The sequence below is a fragment of the Leptosomus discolor genome, chromosome 10 (assembly GCF_034619465.1).
Source record: "Leptosomus discolor isolate bLepDis1 chromosome 10, bLepDis1.hap2, whole genome shotgun sequence".
Taxonomy (NCBI): domain Eukaryota; kingdom Metazoa; phylum Chordata; class Aves; order Leptosomiformes; family Leptosomidae; genus Leptosomus; species Leptosomus discolor.
Genome location: NC_141400.1, coordinates 3,635,349 through 3,661,355, shown reverse-complemented (window position 1 = coordinate 3,661,355; position 26,007 = coordinate 3,635,349). Strand labels below are relative to the sequence as shown.

General features: G+C 45.3%; 1 protein-coding gene across 5 annotated transcripts in view; it reads left to right on the top strand.

The window, feature by feature from the left end:
• The window catches only part of KCNIP1 (potassium voltage-gated channel interacting protein 1), a 278,893-nt gene extending 263,387 nt beyond the window's left edge, over positions 1-15,506 (top strand). For 3 of the 5 annotated variants that reach the window (XM_086471284.1, XM_086471283.1, XM_086471285.1), the window contains 6 exons: positions 6,374-6,443; positions 9,058-9,128; positions 11,288-11,395; positions 12,224-12,328; positions 12,907-12,969; positions 15,459-15,506. In XM_086471284.1, the coding sequence (XP_086327410.1) occupies positions 6,374-6,443; positions 9,058-9,128; positions 11,288-11,395; positions 12,224-12,328; positions 12,907-12,969; positions 15,459-15,506 (465 nt within the window). Of the gene's footprint in view, positions 1-61; positions 83-6,373; positions 6,462-8,991; positions 9,129-11,287; positions 11,396-12,223; positions 12,329-12,906; positions 12,970-15,458 lie in introns of all 5 variants that reach the window. The other 2 variants (XM_009956746.2, XM_086471286.1) reach the window with 2 other exon arrangements.
• The last annotated feature ends 10,501 nt before the right edge of the window (positions 15,507-26,007 follow it).

The following is a 26,007-nucleotide window of genomic DNA, read 5'->3' as shown; positions in this document are numbered from 1 at the left end:
GGAGCTGAGGGGTCAGTCGTCAGGAGGTGGATGGTGTTTGGCCAAGGGCAGTTCAACGCAGCCTGGGGCAGCCTCGCGACTAGTGTCCTGGCTGACCAGGGTCCTAATTCTCAGTACTCTTCATCTCCGAGATCTGTTTCCCCACTGCTTCTAAATCTTCCCAGTCTCTGCTGGTCAGATCTGGTGTTTCTGCACCAGATTGATGGAGGCTTTCACTAAATTCAGATCCTTTGCCACTCTAGAGCAGCAGAGCACGCTAATCAGGCCAGTGTCCTTGCTGCCTGGCCAGTGTCCCCCTTCTCTTTGCCTTCCGCCGTCTTTTCCAGTTGTGAAAGGGTGCTGTCCTCCAACATCTCTTGATGCCAGGACCAAAAGTTCACTTTTATCTTAGCGTTTATCCCTGCCCCCAGGGTGCATTCTGTTATGTGGAATAGTCTGCTTTGCACCTTGGAGTTAGCTGCTGTCAGACTGGAGCCGGGTTAATGTAAGGCATTTGGTCCGATTTCTTTTGCTGTGGTTCTGCAAAAGCAAGGTAACAGAGACAGCACAAACCAACAGAACCTCTGGCGGATCTTGTCTTGGTTTAGCTTAACAAAATAAAATGTGATACCTCCCGTCTATAAATACATCAGGAGAGAGAATTGCTTGAGCTAAAAGGCAGTATTGGCACAGGAACAAACTGGCCGTGAATAGGTATAGGCTGGAATTAGAAGAAAGTTTCCACTCCCCAGAGGAGTAAAGTTTGGGGAACAGTTATGGAACGGGAGGGAGGAGAACAAGAAATTACTTTTAAGATTAAATTTCTAAAATTATGAGTAATGAAGTGACCAACAATGATAGAGCTTTGAAGCTCAGTAATTCAGTACCTCCCATTTAGACCATGTTTCTAATGACTTACAGTTTTTTTGGAACTGAGTGCATGGATTTAAAAGAATAGGGATTGGGGGGGGGGGGGGGTTGGGGGGGGTTGGGGTGGTTCTGTGCTGTTAGATGAAATGGTTGTTAGCCGCAAGAGGTTGTTTTCTAATACTAAATCAGAAAACAGACAACCAAAATAACTGAGGGGCTGTTGGAGACATTGTCTTGCTTTAGCATGAATATTTTAGCAAATCTGTAATGAAGTGTAGTTTGAGATGTAATCATCTGTAACAAAACGGGTCTTTGGACACTAAAGCGCACACTATGAGCAAGGTAGAAATGTCCTGATACTTTAATAGTCCCCAACCGTATCTCCAAACTGAGAACGTAGTAAGAGCAACAAAATACGTGGGGTGTGTGAATGCTTAGGGATGCAAACCTGGATTGTGGATCCCAAAGGAGATTACATTAGAGTTTGTCGGTGGTCACCTAATTTAATACCTCTAATTTAGCAAAATGTGACCCCCCAGGTACTCCTTTTCATGTTCTGGCCAAGTTAGCTGAGAACAGTCTGATGGGCAGGTTATGTTTAGCCCCACTGAAGTTCCACTGCTGATTCCTGCTTGCCCGCGTGGCGTGTCTTTGAAAGCAGTAAGTTAGTTTCTGACCACAGCAGCAGAACACCAAGTGCAACTTTTGGTTGGGGTTTTTTGTGTGGTTGGTGGTTTTTAATGCGGATTCAGCTCCTGTGTGGTTTAGTGTTTTAGAAGTCTGAGAGGGTAGACTCAAATGCATGACGCTTGCTGTCGATGCCCCATAGTTAGCTTTTTGAAAATGAGAGGTTGTTTCCGTGCTTGACAACGATACGAATAATGTTCACTGTTCTTGTTAGACATTGTAAAAGAATTAATAGGTTAAAGAAGTGAGAGGTGTTTCCCTGAAATCTAACCCCTGCCTTACAAATGCTATGGTGAAGGACTGTGCTTTTTCATACTGCCAAGGAATTTTTCTTGAATGACTAAACCTGTTCTCTTCAGCGGGATTTAAACTGGCACTAAGCTTACCTGCTCCTTTTCACAAGAGAGATTTCTTTCGAGTCAGCTGAATTCAGTAGTACTGCAGCACTAATGAAGCCTCTTGAGCATTATTCGACTCTTATAAAAACAAAAGTGTGATCAATTAAGTGCAAATGAATTGGTACTAGCATCTGTGTCTGAAAGCAATCCAGTTATAGAGAGCTAAACAGGCTGATCAATGCCAGCGCTGCCTCTCCCCGGCACTCCCGGAGATGTGATGCAAACTTGCATTTGGCTTCCAGATGGAGCATCAGAAGCAATAAGGATCATGTGGAAATTCAGGAAACTCAATCAGACGCAATGGCCAGAACTGCTACAGGAGACCTTGCCTCTGCAAGGAGAGTGCCTGCAGCAGCAGCCTGCCCTTCACAGACTGAAACTTCATTATCAGGGTTGCTCGTGGTGGGCTGGCGCTCAGTGAACACAGGCTGTTAGAGCGTGGAAGAGACCCAAGGGACTCTGCAGTTGTGGAAAGTGTCGAGAAAATAATGAGCAGTCCTTACACTTATAAACTATCTTTAAGCATGTGAAGTGATAGTTCTTAGTGAATGTAGCAGTTGTATTTATCAAGATGAGAGAAAGAAATATGTCTTCACTTAGTGTGTTTGGCCAGTAGCACTTTGCTGGAGGGGATGGGTAAGTACTGTGCTAGGCTTAGTTGTAAAGGAATGACAATTTGGTCAAATACTCTGAAGTTCTGCAAAGGCCCAGTGTGGGTCTTGGAGCAGCAGCACTCCAGTGAACGAGGAGAAAATTTCTGCCCAAGAATGGCTGTTGACAGGGTACTTCGTCATCTCTATGATTAAAAGATAACATAAATAAATATCAGATTATTTAGTTAACGTACATTAAATTGCAAGATTTAGGAAGCATGAACTTTGGGGTAATACTTTTATGGTAGCTGTTACCTTCTGTTAATTACTCTCCTTTTACTGATTTCTAGCTTATTAGAAGTGGCACAAACAGATGAAAAAGTAACCACTTTTCTCGTGACAAAGAAACCAGGCAACGGCTGTTTCTTTATGAGCTTTGGAACATTTTGAGGATACTCATCTCACCAGGAATTGTGGCATACAGAATTATAAAGTTTTGTTAGTTTTGTTTGCAAATGAAAAAACAAGGTCTGGTCCTACAGCCACTGGCTTTAGATAGTCCAGTTGGTCTCTTTAACCCCTTGCTATGGAACAAGCCTTGAACACTGACGCTGGAGAAGGGATGGCCTTGGCAAGGTCAAGACCACAGGGCCAGGTCTGGGTTTTAATTAGGATACATGACCAGTGGAAGGACAATTGTCAGGACCTGAAGACACAGAGTAAAAGATAATTTCAGGGCTTTTCAAGCAACAAATTATCCTTTATTTAGCTCAAATCTCTCCCAAATCTCTTGTGGTTTTCTACCCAAATAGCGGGTAGAAGAAAGCAGGATTTCTGCTGCATTGAAGGAAGCAACTGGCATCTAATCACCCTAATTTAAATAGCAAACAGGCATGTCATTAAGGAACTGCCTCTCTGTTACCTGAAGTACCCCTCCTTCCTCCTCTTCCATGACTTGCACAGGACAAAGTGATTTCTCTTGTTCATTCTGTCCTCTTCCGTGGTTAGTGAATGCACATCAGCAGGCAAAGCTGGCAGATCAGAGACTTGAAAAAAATGCCTCTTTTTCCTTTCTAGGCTTTTCATGGTGGAAGAATTTCTTGTCAAAGTCCTTTTTGTTCTTAAAAGGTATCTAAAGAACTCATCAATGAATAAGTCATAGACCTGAATCTTCCTTCAGCTTTTTGTGTCACCAATTCAAAGGGATTTTCTTATATTTCCTAAGTTTACTCATCTCAAATTCAACAACCTGTAATGCTACCAGAATAAGCATTTGTCTGTCTCGGATCTGCAGAGTGGGGTGTAACAGGTAGTGAGTGTATGCATCTATGGAAGCTCCAGGCTGCCAGTAGCGGGTAACTGTGGCAGTACTGGCGTCTGCCCTGCTTTGAAAACCTACCTAGGGCCGTGACGCGCCCTCCCAGGCCTGATCTCTAATGAAGCCCAGGCCAAGCACAGAGTTATGAGGAGATGACGGGGGTTTCCACCTTAACAGCATCATGTGGTGTAACAAGCATATTCCAGGGGATGTAATGTGGCAGTTGTGTGTTTCAGCGTAAAGGCTGTGCAGCTCTGTGGTCTATCAAACCCTTTTCTGTTCATCCTGAAGCTTGCTGGTGCTACCACCGCATCTCAGTCTGCACAGAGGCATGGCCCTCCTAGATGTGTTAGTGCAGAAGAATGAACTCTTAAACGAATTTCCGTTGCTTTAAAAGGTAAATTCAGGAGGAAAATATGATATGCTGCCTGAAAACTAGCCAGGGTGAGCCAGTAGACTGGATTAGCGTTAGCATTATAGAAAAAAATATGAAAAACAGTTTCTATCCCATTTCTCCAGTAATTCCAATTAAGATTTATTAGGAAAAGAACAGAGAAACAGGGAGAGGACACGGTTATGCTGCAGGATGGATGAATGGTGTGCCAGCATCTTGAACAAGGCTTGCAATCCTGGGCTGCTGTCTCAAAAAGGGAACGGTGGAAATAGAAAGATGCAGAGAAGGGATGCTCAAAGGATGTTCAATGCCTTCCGTGCTTCTCAGGGTGGGAGGCTTCAGCCTGGAAAAGAGATAACAAAGGGAAGAGCTACAAAATCACAAGCAGCAGGTAGAAAAAGCGTTGGTATGAACTGTTTGCTCTCTCTTCTATACAGGAATTCAGGGCTATCAGGCAAGGTGGTAGGAGTCAGGTTCCAAAAATTGAAAGCTGGTGATTCCTTGCAGCAAAGGGTAATAGATCTGTGAAACTCTTTGCTGAAGGACCTGTATTAAAATGAGACAGCAATCATGGTGTACCACAGAAAGAAGAATGCATGGAGCGAGTATACTGCCAGTAACTGACGAACTAACTTGATCCCAGATCTGGCCATCAGCTTAATCATAAGCATTAACCCAAGATACACGCACCAGCTTCGTGAGAGATTCTGAGTTAACCTCTCAGATGGAGATCCTCTGTCTTGACCATGTCCTACCAGGAGTGGCAGTGCTCTTGCTCCCTCTTCCCTTGGTGTGACACACTGCCTCAACTGGGGCTGAGGAGTTTAACTTGATGGGAATGGGGTCAAAGAATTTATCTTTGCTCTGGTTTAGTTTTCAAAATTGGATGATAGGCAAATCTATGAAGAAGAGTGTCATCAACTGGGAAATATTTTATATAATTGAAACCTTCGCATAGTCAGATAGCAGTGCTGGAGCCTCTCTGAGCTTGTGGGGGGAGTGGTAAAGCACTATGGTCAAGCTAAATTTGCTCTTGAATTTTACTTGAATTGTCCAAGTAATCTAAGCTTTAAAATAGAGTTAAGAGTAAGGAAACAGGATTCACAAAACGGAGGCAGTTCTTGTGCTGTTTTTCACCTGTCTCTTCCATTGCCTGTGGCCCCGCATCCTGCTGGGTAAGATCCGAGGACCTCAGTTCAGGTACCACTTCCAGGGTAAAGCCCCTGGGGGCCCAGCTCCTCATACCTGCCCTGTCTGCCTTTTCACTGGTGCTGTCCAGACTCTGCGGAATTGCCCAGGCTGCACCTCCTACCCCAGACTACTGCAACGGCTTGGATTTTGCTTGGCTGTAGCAAAGCAAGTGCAAGCCCTCCAGACAGGGATCCCCTTTTCCCTTCTTGAATGCTGCCCTGTGGGGCTAGTTAGTTAGTAGGCCAGGAGGTTCAGGGCAGAAAATCTGCTCTTTTCCTAAGGGTTTGTCTAAAGGAGACGAAATGCCTTAACGTTCCAGTAACAGAGCTTAGAAGTCAAGTAACCCCACAGGTTGCCAGGTTAGAAAATGAGCACGAGCACAGTCTGGTGTCTCAGAAGTTCACAGAAGACTGAGTGGATGAACAGGTTAAGTTATCTAATCTTTTTCAGCCTGATGCTAATGCTTGCTGGTAAGGACTTACTAGTATAGTATGTACCGTTAGTCCCTACGGAACTGGTGTCAGGGATCTGGCTGCAGTCTTCTGCTGAGGATTAATGAACTCATATATGTGGAGGCATCAGACAGGGAAGTGTTAGCTGGCACTAACATTATTGTAATTATTAGATGAAAGCTTCGTATGACAGGAGACACGAGCTGCCTTTCTAGGTCTTCCTATAAAACCGCGATTAAACACTGCTAAAAACAGTTAGAAATGTTATTAATGGTGAATCAAGTCTATGAGACGCTTAAGCTGAAATTGCAGTCTCAATGACTTTAATTTTTTCAGCTGCACAGCCTGTGTGTCCAGAGCACTGTGAGAACAGGAATGTGATTTGTTCAATTGCTCTCTTCGGGCTTGTACAGCTTTGCAAATGAACCTTTAAAGAGCCGGGGTTTTTTCTTGACTTTTTTTGGTTTTTTTCCTTTTTGATTTTCCAACAGGAATGTCCTAGTGGGGTTGTTAATGAAGAAACATTCAAACAGATCTATGCACAGTTTTTTCCTCATGGAGGTAAGTGGAGTCCTCTGTGTCTGTGGGGTTTGTTGAAGCATACCTTAACATTTGTTACTGCCAGCTGGCTGCAAAACTACTTCAGGTAATCTGTGCAAGAAGTGGGAATTGAGCTTTGCAGGATCTTAAACAGAAACACAAACGTTCATGTAATATAATTCAGTTAGGCCCTTTTAAACAGTTATTTCACAAGAATATAGACGAACCCACGTTAAAGACTGCCTCTAGCTGCCAGCTCTTCACTCCCCAAGTCCAAAATCGACACTGGGGATTGATGCTTTTTTTTCTGGATGGCAGAAAGCTGAATTGCTTCCTCTGAGTGTGTCTTTGCTTCCCTGCTGATGGACCGCTGTGCAGGCAGTATCTAGCACAGAGGACTCCCAGATCTCATTTTGGCCTGCAAATTAATCAAAACCTCCCTAAAATTCTTAAAACAGTTCTGAGTTGATGTGTGAACTCCTGGCCTCCTGGAATGATCCACTCTTGGTGTTTGTGTGACTAAGGGTCATGGCATGTATTGGAATATTGAAGTATTGTGTTCAACCTTTCAAATAATGTCCGTTCTTGCCTTCTAAAAACATGGAGAATCGATAGTCTTCTAATCAGAGATGTCTTTTGGGGATGCTGTTCTGAAATTGAAAGAAATGAGTCATGGGTTTAAGTGACTTTTTAAAAAAGAGGCTTTGCAAATATGTTCCCTTCTGTAGTAGCTGCAGAATGCCTTCATTGTGGAATGATGACTGAAGTTTCTGCAAGAGCATGTGTGTGCGTGTGCGTTTACTTTACGAAGGTCGTTAACAAGTGTTTTTTCAACTAAATGTCAAGACGAAGCGTGTTACGCTTATGTTTTGCAATGCATATGACCTCAACGTTGTACACCTTTAAAAAGTTTACACTGAATTTCAGTATGGACTTGATGATTTCCTGTTGTGATTGCTTTTCGTTTTGTTATAAAAAGCAACCAGTCAATTTTTTTTTTTTTTAACAAATATGCAAAAATATAAGTATTTGTCATCTTAATGTATTTCTGGATGTGTTTTGTGTTTTCAACCTATGTTCATGTAAGTCCAGGGAATTCCAGTTACCCCCAAGTAGTTGCAGTACCTCCTTTAAGTGACACACCTCAGGTGACTCCTTCCTTCCCATGTGTGAAAACCAATCAGGCACAGAAACTCCACCTTTTCATGGACAGATAACTTTCTTCCCCTCTACTGAAGTTGAGGAAGACTTTCCCTTTTTTTTTTTTTTTTCTGTGTCCCATTCCCTTGAAATGTGATTCTCCCTTGGTTAACGATGATGGTAGTACAACCGTGCTTAATAATAAATTAGTTTAACAGCAGATGTAATTTCGTATTTTACACTGTTTTCTTTCACTTAGTTTCCAAACTGTGTGTATGGCCCTAATGTCTTGATGTTCATCACACCCTATTGAAATAAAAGCTCTAGTTCAATACTTTCGGTTCATTGTTTAGTTTAGCTTAATAGAAGCCTTTAGTAGGACTGTCCCATAAGTAATTCTATGGTTTTCTTCTGGAGCTATTTTATTTCAGAATCCTTCTCTTAAAAATGCAGTAGACAATTTTCTTTCCTTACAGTTCAGTGTATTCAATCCTTAGGTGTAACAATAACTTAAGTATTTGATTTTTCTGCACACTGTTACACTTTTCTGGATTTGAATAATGTGAAAATATCTAATCATTTCACAGAGATCAGAGTAAAGAGATGCTGGGTCATTCCACCTGACTGCCTGCATAGCACAGGGCACCAGGCTTCACCTGAATACCTGTACATCGAGTATGAAGACTCAGGCTTCATTAATGCTGTGTGCTAGAGGCAAAGAATAGAAGAGACAAAAAAGTGCATGGTTACTAGAATAGCAATGAAATGATTAAGGGAATTTTGTGTCAGTTGCTTCCATCTTGAAAAGTTGGGTTCTAGTAATACAGAGAGCTGTGTGAATTGCCTCCAGAGCAGAGAACAGGACAGTGGAGGTCTTCAGGTCATACATCTATTTGATTTTTTTTCTGCATAACGTTAACTGGTTTTCCCAGTTAAGAGCTATCCTTCACTATCCTAAACTGCTCTTCTCAATAGAAAAGATTTCTCTAAAACCAGCAGCTTAAGATTCAAAAGGACCAAAATATGCCTCAGATGGGACTGCTCTTCAACAGTCATGGGCCAAACTCAAGTCACTGGAACTGGACCCTTCTCAGGTTGGGCAGTCCCTGGGGATCTCTGCTGTATCGCACACAAAGCAAAAAGGTGGAGGAAGGAAGCGCACGCGCTGCGATCACTTGTTGGTGGTTTTGTTGCTTTTCCCACCAGATCTAATACTCTGTTTGCCTCAGAGACGCTCTTGGACAGTTTGGGGGTTTTTTGGCTCATTCTTTCAAGTACAGCCCCATAATCCAAATCACTTCTGCTGTGACAAAAGCTTTTACATTTCAAGGCTATTTTAAGGGAGGGCATGGGGATTATACAAGTCCATGTGGTTCATAGAATATCTGGCAATGCTGCAAGGTTGGTTTTTATACAAAAGGAAAATAAGGTCAGGAACGTTGTTTAGAGCCGTTAGTTGTGAACTGTTGTACCAACCTCCCTTTGTGTTTTTCAGATGCTAGCATGTATGCACATTATCTCTTTAACGCGTTTGACACTGCACAAAATGGCTCCGTGAAGTTTGAGGTAATTGTTTTGCATCTTCCTTTGATGCCCCTTTCTCAGTTTTGTGTGTTTAAGATTTTTCCATCCATTCTTCATTGTAAACTAGTAGGACTTGTTGGATTGTGGGTTAAGTTTCAGCCTAAAATCAGTTGGTATTTTAAAATCTGGTTCACTTCAGTTTATGCAGGTGGAGTTGCATGTTTCCTTTCACTAAAGAAGCATATAGATCGTGTTGTATCACAGGGAGAAAGTGCAGAGATTTGTGTAGCAGAGAGGAGTGGTTGAGGACAGTCCCACGTGAAAAGAGATGAGTGGCACTCATAATCTGGATGTCAAAGAAAAGCCACTGCGTCTCGTGCCTCCTGCAGTCGTCATGCATTGCATGATTGAGTCGTGACATTTGTATGTTGCTGGAATATGGGTTGCTTTTTAAGCTTATTTGATATATTGAACAAGCACCTCAGGTACTTGGTACCCAATAGAAACTAAATCCACCCTTTAACTAAAAGGCCTGTTGCTGTGGCTACAAATAGCCGCACTTCAGGCTCACACACACAGTTGTAGGAGTACAGCAAAGGGATATCTAAGTCATAGACTGGTGGAGGATGAACATCACAGTTCTGAAGGCAGTTCACTGTGATTAAAAAACAAGGAATCATAGGCAGTCTTGCCTTTGCCAGGAACTCTGGTCATTTCCAGGTAAGACTGAGAAATTTGTTCATTTATCAGATGTAAAATGGGAATGTTACCGTACGTATATGCGGTCTCTGTAGCGGTGGCTGCAGTGAGAGTTTTGCATATGGCAGCTACTCGGTAGTTAAGAGGCTTACAGAAACCTAAACAGACTGGCACAGGAAAATGCTTAGATAAGTATTTTAAAAAAAAAAAAAAAATGCTGAGCTTTCCTTCCTGGCAAACCTGTCTCTTTAATGGTTGTCAGACATAAGCATTTTGTCCCCTTTTTCGTGTTGTTCAGCAAATTCAAATTCCTTGGAGCCTTGGGGAAAAGGAGCAAAGTTTTCTAAGGAGTGATGCAGTGCCCCATGCAGAGCTGATGGAGAGAACATAGGAGGGACTAAGTGCATTTAATGAGGTATCAGGAACTGTATCACTGTTAGCTTGAAGCTCTGCCTATACTAATAGAGCCCTGTAGCGATGCTACTTACAGTGCTTGAGCCACCGTGCAGTATGAACAATGAATCAAAGATATTGGAAGCAGTAACTTTACTGTAAACCAAACGTACAATTAGAATGCTGTGTCGCAGCCTGAGCGATTAGTGATGGGAATCGCATCTCGTCAAGTCTGACAGATTTTGCCAGAGAACAAAACCTGAGGCTCCCTGTGTTAGAGGAGTTTGAGATCTTTCCATCTCTCTCAAGGTGGGCACAGAAAAAATGCTGGACTTCCTTCCTTCTTTGCCTGCACCCTAGATCTGGAGGTAGGAAAGCATCAGCCTCTACCTCCACAGTTAGCGTCCAGCTATGTGTTTAACCAGGTGGTGGCAACCTGAGTAACTCCTTCTTGCAGAAGACACCTTCTAGGAGAGGAATGGCCACTGGAGCATCTGGCAGTGCTCTTAAAAACCAGACGTGTATTTTGCCGTGCTTATATTCGTGCAGTATTTGGAGTTCAGACCATGGTAAGTTTGGATGGGTAGCAAGGAAGGTGTCCCAGCTCCTGGCCTTGAGCATGCTGTGCTGCTCCTGGCAAGTCTGAGGAGCCAGAGCAGCTACTGTCCGATCAACTTCAGGATCTAAGGTTGCTTGTCTGGGACTGGATCTGCCCTTAACCCCATGCTGTCTCCACAACCCCCACCTCAGGACTAGGACAGTGTAAGGCTGCAGCACCCATTAGGTCTTCCTGCTCTTACAGCCCTGCTAAGCTGCCTAAGCTGTATCACAAGCTTGGCTTTTGCACTGGCTGTAGCTGAGTGCACGAGGACTTTTCTGATTTTCCTGGTTACCTCATACACATTTATTAGTGTGACAGTACTCAGGTCATCTTAGCGGATGCTGCGTCCATTGAGTTCAGAGAGGAAACATTTTTGGAAAAGGGAGTCAGAAGAGATTGATAACCATGTGCTCCATCCTAAAAAGTGTTTTGACTGGCTTTGTATAAGGGAGGTGACTTAGAAAATGATGTTATGAAAAGTCACACTTCTCTCTCTGCCTTGAACCAGGATTTTGTGATGGCATTGTCCATTCTGTTGCGGGGAACTGTTCACGAAAAGCTAAGATGGACGTTTAATCTGTATGACATCAATAAGGACGGCTATATAAACAAGGAGGTAAGGCTGTAATCTTATATTGAATGATTTTGTAGACGTATTTTCCTATATTACAGTGTCTTTAATGGATTGCTTTAGCCAGGAGCAAAATCTTACCTACAGCTATGAGCAACATTACCTTTGCGAAAGGGAGGGGGACAGTGACAATAGCTCCTTGGTGACTGAGGCGCAAGGCGTTTCTGGCTGCACTGGGGGGTATGGTGTGGACTCACCTGAAGCACTAGAAGCCCCCAGTACCCTTATCTGGTATTGCTTGTTTCCTTTCGGGGAAGCCTTGGTTTTTTGGCATGGTAACCTTGAATATTTTGCAAATACATCTTGGTCTATGTTCTCAAAACTATCATGCGTACCTGGAGGGTTTGTGGTTATTGCTACCGGTCGTGGAGTTGTGTGGCAGTTGTGCAAGGTGTGGAGAAGGGACGAGTTCCCCGTGACTGCTGTGAAGGTCCCTGGCCGAGGAGGAGGCTCTGGGACAAGGTCAGTGCCGCAGTGCTCAGGACCGAGCACGTCGCAGCCCAGCACCATCCCCAGCAGGGGCCGTGTCAGAGCACACGTCCCGCGGTGCTGCCTGGCCGGAGGAGGGAAGCGAGCACTGCAGGAGCCTCCGACGCGGCTGTGGCAAAGTCATGGCACAGTCAGAAAGAAGCACTTGTGTTTTATAGATGAACTTGTATCTGACCACGCATCTGTCTTCGTGCACATGTTATAGGCATTATCTGCTTTGTAATAGGAGAAGGATGGTGAAGAGAAGGGCAGTAAAAGTAAGAAATGTGCTATAATTTCTATTAACTTCCCTTTTGTGTTTGTGCTGGCGTGCCACTGCCGCAGGAAATGATGGATATCGTAAAGGCAATTTATGATATGATGGGGAAGTACACGTATCCAGTGCTCAAGGAAGATGCACCGAGGCAGCACGTAGAAGTATTCTTCCAGGTACTTGATTTTTGATGTGTTCTTCTTAACACTTGAGCTATGCACTGATATGCTTTACTGTAAAGTTAGCCCCGAGTTCAACCCTATGCTGCACTATATATCCCAAAATCAACCCTAGCAGCCATTCGGCCTAACGCTGCCGTGTCTGCTGGTTTCCTGGCTCCAATGGTATCTCATTTGTCCCTTAGCCCGACCTGTTGTCTTGGGATGTGCCACATCCAGCAAGTCTGAAGCCTCTGCATGTGTTGCAGCCCTTCTGTGCTGCTTCTCTCAGCTGCCCATAAAGAGAGACAGGAATATGGCTGCTGTTTGGTGAGGCAGTGAATGAATAAACAATGTATTAAGGGCAGAGGTTGCTGTGTATGTCAAGGAAGAAACAGTTGGAGATGACCTCAAAAGTGCTCCAAATACTGGAGTAAGGAAGTCCTTAGTGGTTGGCAAATTTACCCAATGACACTGGGACTGTAATCTAAGCTTGTAAAGTGTCCTAGGTTTATTCGAGTTGTGTCAACTAAGATGACATACTATAACTGCAGTGTTACCTATGGAAACAATTTTATTTTTTTTTTATTTTGCAGAAAATGGATAAAAACAAAGATGGTGTTGTAACTTTAGATGAGTTTATTGAATCGTGTCAGGAGGTAAGAACAAAGTTACAACTGCAATGAAAGGTCTAGCTCATGCCACAGCATCTGCTTTACCTTTGGACAAACTCCATTTGAAACAAAATGTTGCTCAGGATCCCAGGTTTCCTTTACTCTGTGAAAAAAAAACAGCTTCAAGATTGAGTTTCTGGTGGTGCTCTGTGAAGCCTGTGACAGAATAGCAAAGCAGGGTCAGGCTGGTCACAGGAGAGGACCTCTTCATTGCCAGTGTTTTTATCTTCCTGAGTGAACTTGCAGTACCTGATTCTCCCCCTCCACTCTGCTCTGGTGAGACCCCCCTGCAGGGCTGCGTCCAGCTCTGGAGTCCTCAGCACAAGACAGACATGGACCTGCTCGAGCGGGTCCAGAGGAGGCCACGCAGATGCTCAGGGGGCTGGAGCAGCTCCCCTGTGAGGACAGGCTGAGAGAGATGGGGGTGTTCAGCCTGGAGAAGAGAAGGCTCTGGGGAGACCTTACAGTGCCCCTCCAGTGCTGAAAGGGGGCTACAGGAAAGATGAGGAGGGACCCTTGATCAGGGGGTGTAGTGGTAGGACAAGAGGTAACGGTTTCAAACTGAAGAGGGGAGATTTAGATTAGACATTAGGAGAAATTCTGCCCTGTGAGGGTGGTGAGACACTGGCACAGGCTGCCCAGAGAAGCTGTGGTTTCCCCTCCCTGGCAGGGCTCAAGGCCAGGCTGGATGGGGCTGGGAGCGACCTGGTCTGGTGGAAGGTGTCCCTGCCCATAGCAGGGGGGTTGGAACTGGGTGGTCTTTGAGGTCCTTTCCAACCCAAACCCTTCTGTGATTCTGCAGGCAAGTAGATAACACTAGAGAAAGCTCATAATGCCCTTAAAACTTCCTTAGTTGTGGGGGGTTTTGTGGTTTTTGGGTTTTTTTTGAGATTTGGGGGGGGGGGGGGTGGGGTGTGTTTGTGGCTTTGAGATTTTTCAAGAGGCTGATGTTACCTCTGTATGCTGCTCCTGGATATCACTAGCAGGTACCATGTTGGTGGAACTGCCCAGAGCCAAAGGTCTCACAAAATCTTGTAATTACAGCACTGACTTATAAAACCAGTGTTCAAACATTAAAAGAAAATGCTGTCATCACAGTAATGATTCCCCCCCCCCCCGCATTTTGGAAATAAGGTCTCTTGCAAATTCAGTACATTAGGTTGCCTGTAATATATATATGCTGGTGCTTTCAGCACAGGCATAAAGAGAAGCATCTGCCAATTGTCCAAGTGTCTGTTGTCTTAAACTGTAATTGACTGTGTGAATGTTTGCTCAGAGATGTCCCTAATATTTATTCAGGACAATAATGGCCTCTGCTTTTCAGAAAGTTTATGTCTTGTACCAGCCCTCCTGCGTATTTTACTTTCCCTGGAAAAATCTTTCCTGTTCTGCAGTCAGACAGCTCTTCTGCACCTGAGCAACGGGAAGATGCTCCCTGTGGAGGGTTAGACTGGCTCCGCACTGGCTCTGTGTTATGGCTGGCTCTGGCAGCATCCAGATGAGTTCTTAGTCAGGGACTTCAGGTGGCAAAATCCTTGTTAGCAGATGCATAATACAAGGCTGATTTTTTTTTTTTTTTTTTTCCAGTTAGTTAATTCTTGGTCCCTCCTGATTGTTTAGCTTGGTTTTGACTGCCTCTTTAATTTGATCATTTGTGTGGTGTATTATTCTTCACATTCGTAACTTGCCTTCAGGCTGGATGTGTGTGTATGATGAGCGGTCTCAGCACTGAAGCAGCTTTAGTTTACTTCTGACTGTTCGAGTTTGTTGAATGCTCTGGTTCCTTGCGTGGACGTGCTGGCACTAGGAGCTGTGCTGACTGATGCTCTGTCCTCTGTGGTTTCCTGGCAGATGGGAGCAAGCCCTGCAACACTAAGATGTTTCGGTTTGTTTTCTTTATGAAAAGCAAACCACAGTGCGCTGTAGTGTTTACTTCTGCCGTTTCTGAGGGTATGGCCCATGGGCAGTGAGCTCCTAGCATTGCTTTGGAGAGGTTGAGTGGTTTGAGCTGGTTGTACTTGTGGGATGAAGCAGTCCTTCAAGGCAGCTTGCTTGTCAGTTCACAACCTGCAATTTCATTTGGACTTTTGAAGCAGATTAGCCAAGTGTGTATTTGCATATTCAGGATCAACGAAGCGCAGTTGGGCCCTGAAGTCTGAGGGTTCAGTACAGTCGCCAGCTCAGTGCTGGTGTCCGGCTGTCTTCAGTAAAGCACAGCCCGTGCTCAGTGTCAAGCTTACGCGAAGATCCTGTGCTTGCATGCCTCAAACCAAGGCACCAAAGTAAAAGACAGCTGCTTTGCTGAATCAGGGCCTGATCACTGAGTGAATTCCAGCTCATGGAGGATGAAGAGCGCTATGAAAGCGAGGCTGTAGCCTGCAGCAGCAGCTGCAGAGCCCCTCCTGTGCCATGCACAGTTAGGAGTTGTGCTTGTCAGTGCTGGTTTTGTGAAAATATCTTCTCGTTGCTTCCAGGACGACAATATCATGCGATCCTTACAGCTCTTTGAGAACGTCATGTAGCCGTGTCTGGCGAGTGCTGGAGGAGTCAAGAGACTTTCTGTGTAACAAAGATCTCCTTTCTGGATGAAAGCTTTTTACAATTCAGCCATGTTCAGTGTGTGAGGATTTTGTACGACATCTCCAACCAAATGGCAACTGAATGCAACCGATCCCACCTCTTCTTCCCAAGAGACGCCGGTGGACCTTTGTTTCGTTTTGGAAGCATGTGAATATTTTAATAAATCCTGGCAGGAGAGAACTGCTGCTCAAAGTTCAATGAGTAATATACAGCGTTGTTTGCTAGGCACAAGTCCTGCATTTAATCTAGCAAGCTTGATTACATACGATAGCACATGTCGATAGCTTACTCAGCCATCTATTGCAAGTGAAAAGCTCAGTCTATACTACCATATGGTAAAATACTTTATGAATGCCTTGCCATTAATCTGCTTTGGAAAAGGTCACATCTACCAGGGCAGTCTGCAAAAAAAGCGAACAGTAAATGTACCTAGGACATTAAGCAGACAGCCTGTGCAGCCAATATCCTCATTTCTGCAGAGATCCCGCTTTTCCTCTCACATGCACTGGTGCCACCATGTTGAGTTTAGTGGAATTTTTCCTGAACACATTAACCAGAGGACCTTCATGCCAGGGTGAGCCAGAAAGGAGCAAAACATACGTTGCACGTAGATATCAAACTACAGAACAAATCCTGTTCAATGATAGTAAATTCTTGCAAGACTGGGCAGGCTTGTAAGGGCTGGCACAGGAATACCCACTGTGATCCCAGCCACCTTCTGCAGTCGCAGCACGTGGTGGGGCAGCAAGTGGTTCTCCAGGGTGCATCTTGGCAGCACCATGGTCATGCGCTGTGGTCCTTTTGGTGTAGTTTGGCACACGCTTCCTGGGTTCATCATTTGAACGTTTGTATTTTTCCATTGGATGTTCCAGTAAAGTGTCGCCCACTGTATGGATCTATTTAATCTTTCCAGTTTTACTTAGTGCAGAAGAGGGCCCAGACGATGCAGCTGTGTTTCCACACACAGATGTAGGCACCCACGAAGTGCCCTGTAAGTTTAATTAGGAGCTACTTAGCTGTTATTAGTCTCAGAAACAGCTGCCAGGCCCGTATGTCCCTTTGGGTAGTTTAACATTTTCTATAGCAAAATCATTTGTCTTACAAGGCAGTTGCATGACTTGTACAAGTCCCATTTCCTTACTAATGGCAAACGGAGTGTTGGTTTGGGGGTTTGTGTTGTTTAATTAGTAAAACAGGAAGATTCATGCAGTGAATTTACACCGAGGTTGGATTTTGCCCAGTAGATTATTTGTCAGCTGAGGGACAAGTCAGAGCCTGCTTTGTAGAAGACCTTAAGAAGGCTAATGCACCAGAGTGTCATTGCAGTCTCCAGGCAGCTGATGGCTGAGAAAGCAAATGGAGAAGGGAACAGCCAACTTTTCCAGCTGCTTAAACCACACAGGAAGGAGAGTCCTTGATGTAGTGCTACATCACTCCCATGCAGTAAGCATATATTTTTATTATATCAGATACTATATTACAAATATGCTGTTAGCAGTGAAGATATATTTTAAAAATTATGTAAGTGGAAGCTTTTTGTAATACAAAGTATATAGAATGTCTCATTTCTGTAGCCCTATATTTTATAAAAATTTAATCTCTCAAAGTATTCCTGATTATAGAAGTAGGTCTGATCAGTGTAATGCTGTGTTAATTCCCCAAGATGGGATGTTTTCCCCTTTCACTGTGCTCCTCCATTCTCTTCTGTGTAGTCTTAACTTTATTTCTTTGAGTTGCCCAGTTGTCATCAAAAATGCCATTCAAGTGAGTGAAGTTACACGTATGCAGGAACGACAGCCTAGTCTCTCCTGTTTATTGCCTTTCATACAAACACCATTAATGAATTCCTGCCTAGCAGTGGTACAGAGCACAGCAACTCCAGTAACGCTGAGGTGATGCAATGCTGCGAGCGTAGCCTTGTCCTCCAGTTGTCCAGTACTGTCGGTGTGGCTGTTATTGAACAGGCACTCGATAGCCACATCCGCTGTAGCTGAAGCAATGCGTAATGTTCATACTGTTCCTTCGAGATTCTTCTTGCGATCGCTTTAGTGAATGGCAGAGTTGAATATAATACGTAGCCTGCCCTTTTCCCCCACGCCGAAAGAGCATCTGTCTGTTAGCAGTCTCAGCTGAGGGAAAAGTGGTCAAGGTAATGGGAAACAAGGATTTGCACTGGGCTGGCACAGTGCCTGCGTCCTCCAGCAGCATTGCTCCCATTGTGACATGGCACATACAGCCTGAAAAGTTTGGAATGTGCCCTTTTAGAAAGAAAACATTATTAGTTGGGTGATACCACGGTCCCTGAAGCTCAATGCATTTCTGGAGTGACTGTGGTGAGTTTGGCCTCAGCTATGTTTTCTGTGTCTCCACTAGCAGAAGCGCTACGCGGGCAGTGCGGGGCTGCCCGTGTCATAGGGGCTGTCGCTGCTTTCTGGTGAGCGTGGCCCCAGTTTGGCAACGTTCTTCAAACCCTTGGGTGTCGCTCTCAGGACGTGCCTGAGTGCGTTGCTGAAATCAGGCTGTCGTTAGCGACCCTGCAGTGTTGGCATCCCCTTTTCTGCTCCACCGAGTCAGTTTTCAGCTCCTGGGGGTGCGTGAGGCAGAACGGGAGATGCTGACAGCCGTGCTGGTCCCGATTCTGCCCTTGAGGCAGAAGTGGCTTCAGTTTCGGTCTCGCAGGAGTCCAGACCCTGCCTGCGCTTACCTGATGTTCAGCCCTGGGTTGCTACCTCTCTGCTCCACTTGAAGCCCATTGTCGCTGAGATGGGAGGATTTGCTGACACACAACGGTGGTATTTTTACAGAGCTCTTATGGTAAATTCTGTCCGTGGCAGTGGTTGCCTTTGTGAAACCATTTCTTGTCCTGTCTTTGTCTCTGACCCCCCTGATACCAGCCAGAGGCTGCTCTGCATCACTGTGTGGAGAAGGCCTCTGGGTTTTCCGTGATCAGCATACGTGTGTACGGCACGTGTGCTCCAGCCAACAGATGACAGAGATCCAGTGACTGTGAGAGAACCGTACTCTGCATGGAAATGTCTTTGGGTTTATTTTTTGTGTTTTCCGTGAATGTTACTTTGTAAACTTGCAAAGCCTCGCGTCGCTCATAAATGGGGCTTGCAATATTTATGGCAAATACTACTGCAGCTTCCTAAATAAAACATAGTATGCTATTCCAATCTCATGCCATCATAAATCCTACTGCCAGTATGCAGAAGGTAGTTACTGCGCTGGCTTCGAAGTTACAGTTGGACTATCTGTCAGTGCTATCAGCTGTGCAAATATTCCCAAAGTTGTGAATGTTTAAATAATGTCTGAACCACTGGTCTGACTGTTTCGTTAGTTACAAACATTAGTCTGCATCTTCATGCCAGCATTTTCTAAAATAAGCCTTTCTAACATGCATTTTAGGCAACAATCTGTTGAAAAATAGGAATGTGATTAATGATAATGCAAAAAAAAAAAAAAAAAGTAATGTGCCTGTTACTGTCAATGTTTGTTTCCCTGTTACTTTGAATGCATTGCAATATTGTGAGTAAACACCAGTCAAGCTGTAAACCTGACCTATGGATATCCTAAGGTTCAGGTACTGTGGGCAGAACTTTGGCATTGCCTGACTGCGACACACGTTGAGAACAAACACGTTTGTGTCCGTGTGTGACCTCTGATAAGGTGGTAGCGGCAGCGTAACAACCTTTTTTCTTCATGGAAGTGCTATGAAAGACCTAAGGAAATGTGCAAATACTGTAAATTGTGATAACTAAAGCCATGTTAATGGAGCAGCAGTGCACAGCTTCACTCTTACAAATGCTATTCTCCAATGGCAATTTGTATGGAATTTTGTTGAATGGTTTTAATAATAAAAAGAAAATACCTGTACGAGGGTGTCCTTTCTTAAGCCCAGTATGTACTTTTTTCTTAAGGGACGCTGTCAGGTTAAACATTTACAGTGTAACTTTTAAAAGCAGGACTCTTACAAACTCGTATCTGTCTGCATAGAGGGTGATAAACTGATGAACTGTGCATTTACATGCTAATGATTTATTTGCATCGCTGATTCAGGGGTGCAGTGACATACACCTAACTGAAAGATTAAATAAGAGCTCCAAAATGTTCTACCTGCCCCACTGATAGTATCTTGGAGTAGTAAAAATTGAAAGCTTGTAGACGTGTGTCTTGTCTCTTCAGCATTTTTGCTTAAGTATAACCACAACAGACAATTGAGTTGAAGAAAAATGCAAACACTATTTTATTTTAGAGGTAAGAAAAATGAAACAAAACCTCACAGTGTCCCTTTAGCTCTGGTTTGTTGTAAGCACCTATTCTGACAGATGGAGAAATGCAGAAGAAATTTTGCAAGACTATATATATGTGTGTACATATATATATATTTTAAAATTTGCTAAACTCCATTCTGCAGGGTATAGTATGTCTACCAGCACATCCCAGGAAAAACAACATTCTCTTGCACACGTGCAGAAATGTGAAAATAAAGATGTCTGTGTGAAACGTGGTATTGGTCTCGCTCCGGTGCCTAAACAGGTCGCGTTGCCCAGCTGACGGCTCCCCCGGCCGCTCCTGGCTGCGCAGAGAGGGAGCGAGCGCCTGGGGACAGCCGCCTCTGCCCCCGAGGCACAGCCTGCTCGGACGGAGGTTCCCTGTGGGAAATGCCAGACCCGACTTCTCGCCGTCCCTGCAAGGACAAGGCGTTGACGCCGCCGCTCAGCTCCGAAGAGCCGCCGCTGGGCGAGGCTCGCTCTGGCTCACCCACACGTGCGTACGCTGCTCACGTATCTTCAACATCAGGTTGGCTCGAGCGGCTCGGAAGCCTTGCTCGCTGCTGTGAGGTACTGGACACCTCTGATTTTATTCTCAGCCCGTCAGCACTGCGGGCCGGGTGTCTCATCCTGCTGCCTGCGTGGTCTGGGGCGTCGCAGCCGCTGGTTTGAAGGGCCCGTGGGGAAGAGGGTGGGCGTGCAGTGGCAGCAAGGGCCGTCCCCACAGCATCCCTGGGAACGTCCTCCAGAGAGCGGTAGGGTGAAGCTGGAGCGTGTGCCGCATCTCAGCGTGTGGAAAAGGTAACTTTTGAATGCAGTAAGAGCTTTTTCGTACTGCAAGATTAATTCTGCAATCTTTGCTTATCCTCGCAGGTGCAGCAAAGCTGGAAAGAGAAGAGGCCTGGATATCTTGGCACATGAAGATCCACTTCTCTGCACAAGTAGAAGTTATCAGCTGCCTGGTTCTCTTCCATTTGGGGCCAGAAGATGCATCTGAGGTGGACAAACTTGCAGAAACCGCGCAGCATGCTGGAGAAAGTGAGGCTTGTATCCCGCTAGAGACGGATGTGTCTGGGAGCACGGTGGGGTAACTGCTATCTGTTGGTCTGCAACCTAGATTTAGTTTAATGAATTGCTTTTCAGGGAAGAAATCCCAGGTTATCATTATCTCTAAAGGCAAATATCCAGGATCAGTTCTGGGAGGTCCAAGCCCAAGTGGAGCTGAGCACTCCTGCTGGAAAGAGAGCAGCTTGTTAACTTTCTGCCTTCCATCCTGAATTGCCTCCTTAGCTGCCGTCTGCCTGAAACCAGAGCACGTGCCCCTCGGTTCAGCGCTCAGGATTATTTAAGCTCCTTTGCAAAGGAAATTCAAACTAGTGACAGGCAACAGAGTGACGGCAGGCAAGTACAGCCAACACGAATAAGGCCGTGGGATCACGTACCTAGCGAGATCTTCAGTTGTTTAGGCCAAGTGAAAGGAAGAAAGAGGGGAGTCTTTATAAATAAATGTTATTAAAAATAAACAGGAATGACCAGACAAATTTGAAGACACAGCTGCTAATTGTCTGTGTGACACTAGTTAAAGGTTAAAGAATAATAAAAAAGCAGTTAAAAGTCAAATTGTCAAGGTATCGGTAATAGTGATGTTAGATCCTCAGCGTATTTAAATCATCAGGTTAACACGGGAGGTTAACAACCCCAACAGGCCGGTCAAGGACAGGCGTCCCGTCATAAACGACCCACGCAGGATCACCCTGGACCCAGGGGTCAGCTGCAGCCCCGTGTTGGCTTGTCTCCAGCCGACCGCGTTGAGGCCAGCTGAGGTGACACATCCTGACGTGCCCAGGTGACAGTCACCCCAGTCGGCGCAGCACAGGCGAACACATACAGATGGTCAGGGGCAGCTTCTTTCTTTGAATTCTGTCCCAAAAGCGTGCACCTCACGCAAGTCAGGAGTGATTTAGGTGGGGGGGTCAGGCACGGTCACCTCCCCATGGTGCTCCGCTGCACAAATGTACCAATTGCCCTCTGAGAAGAGTCAGCCCCATTTTCAGCCCTTGAAGTAACCTGGCTGTGGGATAGCGCTCAAATATTTTAAAAAAGGAAAAAGGGAGGTTAAGATGTGAATCTGTATGTTCATAGGTCCTGCTATGTCTAGATCCTTCACCTGCATTCACCTTTAACAAATCCAGGTGTCTCATGTCTGTATGTAATGTACTGCTCTGATTTTAGATTTGGGCAAGAGAAGAATAACAATCGAATGGAACTGAGCAGCCTCCTGTTTTCTCTAAATTACGCTGCCTTTTTTTTTTTTTTTTCAATATTACCATGATAATTTTTAGCACTGCTTGTATATCATCATAGCACAGACCCTGGTGCCAGGTTAGCTAACAGAGGCTGCCCCAGGAATGATTTTCGTTCTTCTCAGGATGGGCAGGTGCTGTGTGGGTGGCACTTGCCCCACGCGCTGTCTTTCAGCTAAGAGAATAGGTTTGTTTCTTTAAAAATTGATTATCCTCATCGTAATTTACAGCCGCTGCTTAAATACCTTGTGTTTAAGCAGCAATAAATAAGTAGATGTCTGGGTTTCCGAAGCGAAGGTCCGTCCGGGCAGCGAGGAGGCTGCGTGCGGTGCGCGTGCTGCCCGCTGGGCTGTCGCAGGGAGCCGCGGGTGTCGCCGAGATCCCTCCTGGTGGGCGCGGCCAGGGCCAGATTCCAGCATGAATCGCGTTTAATTATCCGAGGGGCAGATATCGGGTGTCACACGGTGCGAACTTAACCGCCTTCATACACAAACACCTTTGAGAGCTGGCTTTGAGGAGTCCTTAAAAAAAAAGCACGTCCATGTAATACTTTTTTAATAAACATGGTCATTAAAAATATGTCCAAAAATAGATCTAAGAGTAGGGAAGGTGAACTTTGAAGAACAGAATCTAGGGGAAATGAATTATTTCTAATTCATAGAGAACTGAAGCAAAATTTTGTGTCTTTTCGTCACATCAGGTCTGCCCTGCATGGGACCAGGCATGGGAGCTGCATGAGCAGAAACCCTGCATGTCCTGATTAATCAGAGAGCTGGCGATGGAGCTACCCCTGCTGCTTGGCCAGGAGAGGCTGGTTCTTTGCAAACAAGAGACCTGTCCCACCCACCTCCCAGGAGGTGGAAAATGACCGGAGGATCTCCAGATCCTCAATGGATGTGGTTATTTCCAGCCTGTTTTGTTAAACTTTCCTTTTTGTCTTGCAAAAGAAGAGTGTGTCTTTCTCCATCTGTTACTGTAGGGACTCAGAATCACTGGGGGGCTCTGGCTGGCAACCCCCGTGGCGGGAAGGTGCCTCCTGGCAGCCCAGAAAAAGTTGCCGTATTCGATTGTGAAATTCCCCTGGGACCTCATCCGCTGTCCCGTCCCCGGGTCGCACTCGGCCAGCACAGGCAGCTCCCCAGGCTGCACGCAGAGGCCCGTGGAAGAGCCAAGGTTGGGCCTAGGGCAGTCTGCGCTCCCCGCTTGGGACAAGGGCTCCTGCAAGAGGCTGCTAGTGCTTCGGTGCGGGGGAGAGGGCAGTATTTCCTTTCCGAACCTGAGACACTGTGGAAGTTACTGCTCGTTGGGGTTTGCAACCACAGGCCTGGTGGAGCTGCCGTTCAGCTCTCGTGAAACGGCGAACGGGGCCGGGGCGGCAGCACAACAGAGCAACGTTTCACTGGTAGGAATCCGTTCTGCTCTGGGCTCTAGCTGCAGAGAAAACCAGCCCGGATGGTTACTGCCCTCGCCCGGGGCCAGGAACCAGGTTAAAAAACCCATAAGAACGAGGCCATTCTGGTCAGCCTGAACACTCCTTATGACACCCCGTGACCATCCTTCCCTACGCCACAGGATTTCTTGGGACCGTGTCCGCAGTGTCTCCAAAACCCAAGCCACAGCTTGGGTTCCTCTGCCGGCAGCTGAAGGGGCTGTAAGAACGATAAAGCCTGGTTGTTTAGGTTGTGCATTTAGTCTTTACGTTTGCAGGGAGAGCCAAGGAGCGTGTACGTGATGGGGTAAAGGATGGAGGTGAAAGGACCACTGTCGGTAACGTACAGTCAGTCTCTTGTTAAAATGTCTGTGAAAAGTTAGTGCTGATCCAGAACCTTCCAGAAGGTTAGCAAGTTATTGGAAAGTGTTGATTTAAAAAAAATCAAAGATTGATCTTAGAATCCCAGGGTTAGGTTGATGTTTTCACAGAAAGTTATCCAATTTTTTTGTTCTAATTACTTTATTGATTGATTTATAAATCAATATAAATTGAAAATATAGAACAATGTCAGTATACAAGGGAGACAGAGGTCAAGATAACGTTTTCTGTCCGATCAGATCTTCTAAATTTTAGAGCGTTCAGTTTAGAGACTTCTGTTTCCTTTGCACAGCATGAGCTGTTGTGGAAAACCATTCGCCATTATGTTACCAACAAATTGTATGTCGGAAAAATAATATGAATTTCAGTGAGTGAGCGTTGGACTGATGGGAGAGAAGACCTGTCTGTGCTGTAATTGATAAATAGAGGAACTCTTTGGAAAAACCTGTGTGTTTCCAGGACAAACTGAGCTGCAAAAATGCTTCTAGGTTGTTCTCAATTTTTGTTCCAAATTTTTAAAAATTTGTCTTAAAGTACTTAATTTGCCTTACATTTATTTTATTCTGCACTAAGCTGTGATATCATAATGCTAAGATCTTTAAGGACATCTGCCACAAACGAGTTATTGAACTCCTTTCTAGATGAGTCGCCTGTTGTATCCAAATGAAACAGCTGGACACAAGTAAACAAGAGACACTGAAATTAAAAGAAGGTAAGAGATTTTAATCAGAGCAATGCCTTGCAGTGATTTGAGCAATAAAATAAAATTAACAGAACATTTCAGCTTTTAGTTTATGTCTTACTGTAGCAGTGAATATTTAGTGCATGCCATGAAGGAATGTGTAAGAACACAAAACCAGGAAAATATGGTCTAGATTTTGGCAGCTTCGAAGTCCAAAAACAGAATTTCAGACCTTGAAAATTCACATTTCTGAGAGCGCATTTAATCCCTGTTTGGAATGGAAATCTCATTACAGCCTGCGAAGCAGATATTCCAGGGCTCGAGCAGACCTGCTCAGAGAGGGGAAAAAAAGATCATTGCAAAAATCGGTGTGACATTGCAGAGACCTGGAGTAATTTTAGATGCAGTAAAAGCCGTGTTCAAGGAGGTAGCAGACAAGGAGAGGTGTGCTGTTCTTTACTGCAGCTCTGCTACGGGCTCCGTGCGGGGTTTACAGCGTCTGTGTGCCCTCTGTGCGGACAGGACCTGACACCTTGCCAGCTCCTGTGTGAATCTCTAGAGCCCCCGGTGAGGCTGGGAGGTGCTGCCTTGTGCCCGCGTTTGTGTGGGAGCTGAGAAAAGCCATAGGGTCGTGGAGGTGATTTTGTCAGGGCTGGGAACCAAACCAGTCTTTCATATACTGGATGAGTCCTTGTGCATTAGCTGTTCCTTCTGTCTAGGGACCAGTCTAGGGCGTAAGAAGATGCCCTGTTGTAGGGGTTTGGAGAAAGTTAACCGCAGTGGGCTAGAGCTCCCTCAGGGAAGGGGCCGGAGGTGCCTCACGGTACTGACAAAATCTGGAAGGGACGGACAAAACCTTGCCTGGGTCTGTATTAGAGAGCAGGGGGAACACAAAAATGTGACAAAGCTGGTCAAACCTGTTCCCCACGCTGGGATTTTTCTGCTTTGGCTTTTTTTAGCACCTGGCAAAGAAGGGAGAAATAGATGTTGTTTGGCTGGTCTTCGGTGGTTTCGCTCTCGAGGTATTTCTAGTGCACTGATGCATGGGCACCTGGGCCCTGCCCATGGAGGCTCCTTTCTTGTTTTCAGTGAGAGGCAGCACTGCAGCTCTCCCAAACTCTCCGCTTCCACCCACGGCACATGCAGAGTCAGGGATTAACCCAGCAGACGGCTGGCATTCAGATATCGGGGTTGCTGGCACAGAAACAAGCAAACGGTCTGACATCTCCATGGGGAACAGGCTGTACCCTTCCCATAGCTCAAAGCACCTCTGAGTGCTCCCTCACTCCCTGCATGGAGCTGGGCAATTCCCAGTCACCAGCATTGTCTAGAAAGTATCACCACACGTGTCAGTACAGTGGTTTTTTCCTTAAC